Source organism: Calcarisporiella thermophila (assembly GCF_041956535.1).
Source record: "Calcarisporiella thermophila strain CBS 279.70 unplaced genomic scaffold VTP21scaffold_7, whole genome shotgun sequence".
In the NCBI taxonomy this organism is placed as follows: domain Eukaryota; kingdom Fungi; phylum Calcarisporiellomycota; class Calcarisporiellomycetes; order Calcarisporiellales; family Calcarisporiellaceae; genus Calcarisporiella; species Calcarisporiella thermophila.
Window position 1 is genome coordinate 54,642 of NW_027192197.1, and position 8,358 is coordinate 62,999.

The following is an 8,358-nucleotide window of genomic DNA, read 5'->3' on the forward strand; positions in this document are numbered from 1 at the left end:
CAAGGATTCAAGCTCAAGGCAGAAAATAGGTGGTTTGAAAGGCTTTGATAAAAACTATTTGATTTCGCGTCACAATCGAGAATAATGTCTATCTTTAATTTAATATGCCCTAACGAGGTTACAAATATATCCTAATCTTAATTGTTTTGGCCTCTGCGATGAATCAATCCTGGTCAACATCTAAACAGGGCTACGCACGATTGATTTGTTAATTTTGACGGTTTTGTTTACAAACAATGATGGCATTTCTGCTTTTAAATGCGCTAGTAGCCACTGCTGACATCATGTTCCCACCGTTTCTTTCAGTCTCCGAATGAAGCCTATTGTAACCTTTCGGAGCAAAAAAGTGGGACGTGAGAGACTCGAACTCCCAACCTTCCGCTCTGGAGGCGGACGCGCTACCATTGCGCCAACGCCCCAATCTTGCGCTGTTCATGAGGTATATCTGTTGGGATTATTGTGTCAAAACTAACCAGTGTAGCCAGCTAAGCCACAAAATATCTCTATTCTTATCTTCTCAATCATCAGGTACAACCAACAATATGAGGACATCGCATTCCGGTTTGTCTTATAAACAGATCTACTTATAGCAATCAAAGGACAATGGATACTGGCACAGAGAAAAAAAGATGAAGAAAGTTTTAAGCAGAAATGAGGAAAGAGCACGATAATCCTGATCCATGGCAGCCAAGAGGTGGCTTTCGATCTCGAGGAAGCAACTATATAGGATTCAATAAATAATCCATAACTAAAAAAAAGCCACAAGTTATTCGAGACCTAGTTGTTTAGGGGCACCAGAGCCAAACTACTAGGTTGCGGGTTCAATCCTAGCTGACGATACCCTCTCAAGAGAGTTTGCCAAGTTTTTCTCAGAGATCAATGCTTATTAATAGTATAGCAATAATCAAGGAATAACATGCGACTACGAAATTAAGCAGCAATCATTCTCAGAGAAAATTCAATTACAAAAATGGGAGGCTAGCATTCATGTAATTCATGTGTAATTATGACGTATAAACTTACCATTCTAATTCCCTCAGATAAAAATTACAAAGTAGAGGTAGAAAAATTACCTCGTGGATAATCTCAAGAGGTTGGTTTGGTATGCTTTTGGTCTTTGATTCATTAGCAGTAACATAGGGCTTCTTTATTTCTATACTAAAAACAGTGCAGATTTATTTTTAAACACAATGCTAGCTAATAATATATAATAAATCGTTATAAATGATCTATGACTAACTAACGAGGTAATATGTGCTTTAGTATCAGGAATAATACTAAGCAGCTCTTGACTTTCAAATTTAGTATACTCTATTTAGGCTTTGATAAAATCAAATCAATGTTTAATGCTTGTTGAAATATATTGCCACAAGCGCTTGCAATGACAATTGGGCCAGCAACTGGATATCTACTAAGGATCGGGCATTCAAATGAAATATCTATTTAAATATCTCCTGTATTCCCTCCCGGAACACCCTCTGGGTCTCCACCTGGAATTCGGCCTGGCTCTTCTTCTAGAGTATTTTCTGGACTAACTTCTTGCATACATTCTTGTGAGCTATTCCCTCCCGGAGCACCCTTTGGGTTTCCACCTGGAGTACGGCCTGGACCTTCTCCTAGAGTATTTACTGAGCTAACTTCTTGCATACATTCTTGTGAACTACCCGCAGTATTTTCTTGATTTTTGCTTTGAGTAGGTGCTCGAGAAAACCCAAAAATTCCTCTTCCAAGAAAGGGAAATGGTGAAAATGGGAAAAGAAACGAACCTGTCCCAGCAGGGGGTTCCAAGGGAGCGTCGGAAGTAGAGCTTAAAATACCCGTGTTCACGTTTGTGTTTGCACTTGAATCTCCATTGGAGCTAACACCTGACGCCTTACATGATTTTGACGAAGATGCACCCTGCTGTCCGATCGGGAGAGCCAAACTCATGGAAGACAAAGCAAGGGCAGTGGCAAAGAGAGAGAATCGCATGGTGATATTTTGTTCAAAGATATTGGATAAATAATACGAAAAACTTGATGGTTGAAAATTTGTTAGAAGTGTTCTTGGGTATTTATAGTGTATTGTGTTCTACAGTAAAGTGCTTTCCTACCAATTCCATTCATCAACTTATCGACAAATTTGGAATCCTCTCCACATTTGGGTTTCTCCTCAAAATAGAGAGGATTGATAAGGGATATTTCGTGATGATATCAGGGTAGCTTGCCTACATTTCTCGGCATATCTCAAAAGGGCATACCGCCAAAGATTTTCGGCCATCACACAACATATAAGAATCCTCTTCTCATAGAGAGGGACAAAATTGAACATAGGCTATATCCATTTATATTTTATTGTACTGTAAATACTTCTTAATAGAAAAATAATATGCACGAGCGGAGCCACTATGAAAAAAGGAGTGGATTTACTTTTCTTTTTGGTTCACGCACTGCCCTTGTTATAAATGCTACTTCTTTCATACTATGGCTATTTAAATATTCTTTTTGGAAAAATTCTTTTGGTGAATAATTTAGCAGTTTGATATATTACCATAAAATGTTCATTTTTCGTTTTATATACACCAGGGGATCTCCTAGGTACGCTCTCGTAGCGATTAACAATGTACGACTTATCCATGCGTTTCCACATATACCCTATCTGCTTCATAAATTCTTCTTATCCTTTGGTCTTATGGGATTCGCTTGGTGTTTTCTCTTCAGGATACTCTACATGTTCTCAATCGGGTTCAAATCGGGTGAGTGAAAAGTTTGTTCTAAGTTTCTTATTTCATTTCTTCGTAGCCACTCTTGGATTGATTTGACAGCATATGAAGGAACGTCGTCGTGTTGGGATATAATATCGTCTTGGCTGATCCTGTAAAAACCAGGCGTTCCAAGAAAACCCTTCTCCAATATGCTCTGATGCATCGTTGTGTTCATTCCGCCTCGAGTACGGTTAATATGCTCAACTCCTTGTTAAGTGATGCACCCCTGTACCACAAGAGCCTCTTTACCATTTTTCGTGGCTAGAATCACACTAGGAAATAGTAATAATAAAAGATACAGGCACAATTGTACTAGTGGTGGCAGATGGATTTGAACCTGTGCCGTCGGAATGGCACTGAGGAGCACTTGCGAATAAGCTTCTCCACCCCCTAAGTAATTAGCCCAGTTTTTTTTTGTTAGAAAGGCCTTCATTAAAAAAATACTTTTCAATCAAAAATGTTAAAAGGGGATAAAACAACGAGGGGACAAGTAAGCTGAGTAGAGTGCGAAAGAAATAAAGGAGAAAGTGAATAACGTTCATATTTTTTCAAGCATATAAAAAAGAATAAATATAAGAGAAAAAGTACGGGAATATTTATATATAATATTAATAAATTCTGTAACAGAGTAACATATAACGAAAAGACAAATTAAGTCTATAAATTCAGGAAAGAATAGGGTAAAGAGGGTAGGACATTCGGTATAGTCGCACTAGAGTTAGGTGTTTTGGATGAAGGGAATCTCGTCTCCTTGGACTTGTATTCAACTTCCTTTATACCAAACCATTTGAAATTCTTCTTTTTTTATTTTCTAAGAACACAGACAGCCATTTAGACCGCTTGCTTTTTTACAACTCATGTTGTTCTACAAGTGCTATTTCACTTGCTTGGGCATTGTCCATTATTATCTCTGTTCTGGATCAATAGATTAACCGGATTACTGCATCATGAACTGTCGTCACTACTTCTCGTTAGTAGGCCATTTTTTTGCTATCTGTTCCAAATAGTTTATCTTTCATGGACAATTCATGGACCCGCATTCCAAAAATGTGACAGACGTAACTGTCCATTGCTTGCCATAACTGATTCCGGGCCGGGCATTCCAGGCAGGCATGGGTTATGAATTCCACTGTGTTGGCTGTGCGCCGTTTGCAAGCATTGGATTATTTTATCCACTTTTAGTGACAATTCTTGTCACCAAACTGTGTTTCAAGAGTCTCTATCTTAATATCTTGTATTTAAGTTCACTCTACCGCCTCTTCCAGTAAGTAATGAACTCGAGGAATTTTTTTTTCCTCTTTACCAAGGATTTTATTAAAAGGAATCTTATGTATATGATCATTAGGGTAGACTTCTACGATAAAATCGCCCAAGTAATGATTCTGGCCTATTTAGTCGAAATTTAGTGTAAAAATGAGATGTCTTTGGGTGTGGAGCTAGTGAAAGGACTAGGCTTAGCCCGAGCTGAAATTATTATGCATGTTGTATCCTTTATGGGGAGTACACTTAGTATTGCGAGTACCTCTGATGTGTTGAGAAATTTTCTTCAACTTTTTTTCCTTTGTACTTGTATCCATTGGTCTTTGATTGCTATGAGTGGGTCTGATAAAAATATACACCTGAATGCGATGTCCTCATGTCATTGGTTGTCAATGACAATTGCGACTCTTGTCTTATGTATACTCCAGAACATGATGTCGTGTAACAACATGGAGATTTGTCGAACTTTGCCTTGTGTCTCCTTGTGGAATCCGAAGTGTTTCTCATTCTTTCGCATATTTGTCCAGGACTTTTCGAGGATCTTTTGACGGAGCCTGTCAAACCACCTCCAAAGGTGTCCCCTACGTTTATTTGGTTTTTTTTTTTGAAGCTACGGATCTTTATTGAAAAGTGTCCTCATGTAGTTAATCGTTGAAGGTGAATCAAAGGTAGTACGCCTTTGTGCAGATTATAGCCAATTGATGGCAGAAGTTATAGAAAAATTAAGAAACAGTAATAGTAGAATAACCAGGCACGATAAGATAGAGGCGGAGGAACCAGATACGACAGGACGGAGAGAGCGATTGTAGTGAACTAGTCTGGAAAAGACAAAGGCAATACTAATGAAGAACATAGACACAACAAGCAAGACACAGAATCAGTGGAGAGTCCAGACACATTTTTTGTGCTGGTGGGGGTTACGGGATTCGATTCCGCGCCATCTCGATGGCACCTAAGAGTGCTTACCCCTAAGTTACTCCAACCTCTCCTGATAGTTGCTTTTTTTGATCATTCAATGGAAACTTTTATTTATATTCCATATATTACATGAAGTTAATGTTAATGGACTTAACATAACGAGATATAAGTCTTTGATCGGTAGGCGTGCAATCGATATGCGTGTAATCGAAAGGCGTGTATTGATGTTGTCGTGAATAGCACGTAAGTGAAATCGATGTAATCAGTGTATTTTTTCGTAGGAGCGAACTTTCCAGTAATAGTGACTCAATATTGATCAAAGTGGTCACGAAATAATAGTAGTGCTGGTGGGGGAAGTGGGATTCGAACCCACGCCATTTCATTCGGCATCCCTGGGATAGTCCACTACACCATCTCTTCCCCTCTCCTAATTGTTGTTGACACCCATGTGACTGCTATTTTATTTTTTCTATACAAAAATTTAAGTTTTCTTAATTTTTCCGATCAAGGGGTTCTATGGTGTAATCGGTAGCACCCAGGACTTTGAATCCTGTAACCTGAGTTCGATTCTCAGTGGAACCACATAATAAGAATATGTTATTCTCTTTTTGCAGTTTATTAGCACTATACTATGGACTGGCTTTGAAGGAACTTTGATTTTTCATGAGTATTTTCGTTAATAAATTCAAACTCATTGACCCGCTCAAGAGTCAAAATACCATTTGGATCTAATTGAATAACGTCTTTTTAAAAAGGAAAACTCAGCTTCTACTTTAGTATAGCTTCTGTCCTACCTTAAAGAAATAAAAGAAGGAAGAGAGAACAAACAAAAAATATATAACAAAGGGCTTAACCCCCCCCCCCCCAATAAGTAACCAATAGGGCATGAGAAAAAATTAAAAAAAAAGCAAAGAAATTAATAAGAGCGATGTGTAGGGGCGTCTAAAAATTGATTTTATATTTTAATTTTAATGTTACGTCTTTACTACTTAGAAAGACCTCTAATGAAACGCAATAGTAACATAAGAGAGTAAAAAGATTGACACGATAGAGTGCCTATAGTAAATAGCACATTATAGTTGGACGTGGTACTCTCCGATGTCTTAAGCAGTTTGAAAATAATTGGAAAACATTTGAGATAAAAGTTAGAGAGAAGCAGTTCTTTGTTCAGATCTTTGAAAAATTAATCAGGCGAGCAGGTCACTGGACAAGCGGCGAAAACCCAAATTCCATACAATAAATACAATGATATATAATTATACTTTGCCTTACAAAAATGTTGCGTCGTATAGCAGTCTAATAAGTTTCTATCTCGACAATCCTTTAGCTATCCCTAAGCTCTTGATTGTCCTTTCCTAAACACTTCAGAAGGCTAATAAACGACACAAGTGGGTCGTAAAGTAATCCGGTTCTATCCCAAAACAAAATAGCACACTTTTATTGTAAACAAAGATGTTTCCCTTTTATACTAAAGATAACGTACCACAAACATAAATGTAAACAAGATAATAAATATATATAATGAGGTAATCAAGGAAAAATATGTTAACCATAACCGTAAGCTAATAAATATACTAATAAAACCATCCCAAGAAATATATCCATCCCAAATCTTAAAGAAGTATAAAAGAAAAATAAGCCACCAAAGTCAAGCCTCCTTTCCTCCTACTTCGCCATAATTCCATATTGTGCCAATTCTCCTCAAAACAAATTTTAAGTTCGAGAATGGATAACTAGGTGATAGTTGACTAGATACTGGTTTATTCACAAAAAGAACTCCAAAAGAACTCCCTAGAACTCCCCAAAACTAAACTATATAAGTTATAGGACTATTTATACACTTAAAATATCTAAGTTACGTAAATAAAAACAAGTTTGGCGTTATTAAAAACATCCGAAGGCTAATAATACGGTTTCTCGGTTGTAATCTGTTGAAACGCTGAAGTATGTCACTTTTTTTTTTTCAACTAAGGAAACTTTTTATTGAAAAGTCTCCTGTACAGTTAAAACGGTAGGGTAACTTCTACGTCAAAATCACCTGGGTACTGCCCCCAGCCTACCTTAAAGTGGTTTACAAATAAGAAGAAGGTAGATAGATTGTTAGAGTCGATTGATTTGAATGCTTGAGTATATAAGATAATGAAATGTAGATAGATAAATTTTCTTTACTCTCGCATACCGTTTGATATGCAGAGAGCAAAGGTGCTGAGAGGCTGAAGTATGTCTTTTTTTTTTTTAAACAAAGGAGCTTTATTGAAAAGTGTCCTATCCTGTTAAAAAGGTAGGGTAGCTTCTACGTCAAAATCACCCAGGTAATGCTCCTGGCCTACCTTGCAGAATTTGGAGGATAGACGGAAAAAAGGAAGGAAGAAAAGGATTTAAGTGTAAGAGGAAGAGAGAAAAGGTGATGAGGAAAGAGCTAGGAAAGTATGGAAACAGCAATTAGCTTAATAAAGAAGGGGATAGGAATAACTGTAAGAGAGGGGGGATAAAGGTTGTGTGCAATGGTATTAAGATAGGCTACTTATGTACATGAAATAACGAAAAGAAGTGAAGGATTGAAAAAGTAAAGGAAGAGGAAAGAAGGAAAAAAAAAAAAGAAAAAGTATGGAAAAGAACGTTAGAGGAGATGGTATTAATATACAGCAGTGGAGGGTTGGGTGCAGTTCTCAAGCCCAAGTTGGGGCTGGGATTTGATCTTCAGAGGTGTCCTGGATGAAAATCACAGAATCATCTATGATGTTCACCCAGTTTCCCCTTGACCATTTATCGATGAAGTCTCTTTTCCGTTCCTGTTTCATTGCCATCCACCACTTGAACTTTATTCCTCGTTGTAGTTCGTGGTCAAATTGTTTGGTTATGGCTACCGGATTGGGTTGGACATCATCCAGCACTAATTCAAGTCTCGAGCGGTATATTATCCACAGGGCTATGTCGTGGCTCAGAGCAACCACTTCGTTGAGGCGTTGACTTATTTGTTTGTCTTGTCCAAACAGTCTGTCTTCTCTCGTGGATTCGTGTGGCGGTATTCCAATTATTCGGCAATTTGTCTCATCAACTCTTTGCCAGAGAGGCTAAAGTATGTCACGTGATTAATGGCTTAATTTGACCGCAGCTATTATAACACGATTCTAACCCAAAATTATGTTATGTGGAATTTAGGAAATGTGGAGAAATAGCACCGAAAATCTCAAACTTGATAGGAACTTGTTATTAATTAGAATAAAAAGGTTAAGCCTTATATAAGAATAAGCAAACAGATAGATGGAAATAGTAGAATAGATAGAATGGTATAACAAAGGAAACATTTCACATATCACGTAATATTTGTCAAAAAGTGAATAGGGTAGAACAAAGGTGACGCTCAAATTAAAGAATTGGTCTTCCAAAAATTAGATGAAGAGATTAGATTTGAAATAAAAGATTAGTTTTTTTTG

General features: G+C 37.4%; 1 protein-coding gene and 3 non-coding genes across 4 annotated transcripts; 1 reads left to right on the plus strand and 3 right to left on the minus strand.

Moving 5' to 3' along the window:
- Positions 1 to 347: 347 nt before the first annotated feature.
- VTP21DRAFT_t84 lies at positions 348 to 419 on the minus strand. Its single transcript has one exon. It is a non-coding gene; the product is annotated as a tRNA-Trp (tRNA).
- A 1,024-nt stretch (positions 420 to 1,443) lies between these two features.
- Positions 1,444 to 1,971, minus strand: VTP21DRAFT_10297 (uncharacterized protein; the record flags this gene model as incomplete). Its single annotated transcript, XM_069389617.1, has 1 exon — positions 1,444 to 1,971. The coding sequence occupies one exon, from the start codon at positions 1,969 to 1,971 to the stop codon at positions 1,444 to 1,446; it is 528 nt and encodes a 175-aa protein (XP_069252920.1).
- Positions 1,972 to 5,269: 3,298 nt separating this feature from the next.
- Positions 5,270 to 5,344, minus strand: VTP21DRAFT_t83. The gene has a single exon. It is a non-coding gene; the product is annotated as a tRNA-OTHER (tRNA).
- An 87-nt stretch (positions 5,345 to 5,431) lies between these two features.
- On the plus strand, positions 5,432 to 5,503 carry VTP21DRAFT_t63. Its single transcript has one exon. It is a non-coding gene; the product is annotated as a tRNA-Gln (tRNA).
- Positions 5,504 to 8,358: the final 2,855 nt, after the last annotated feature.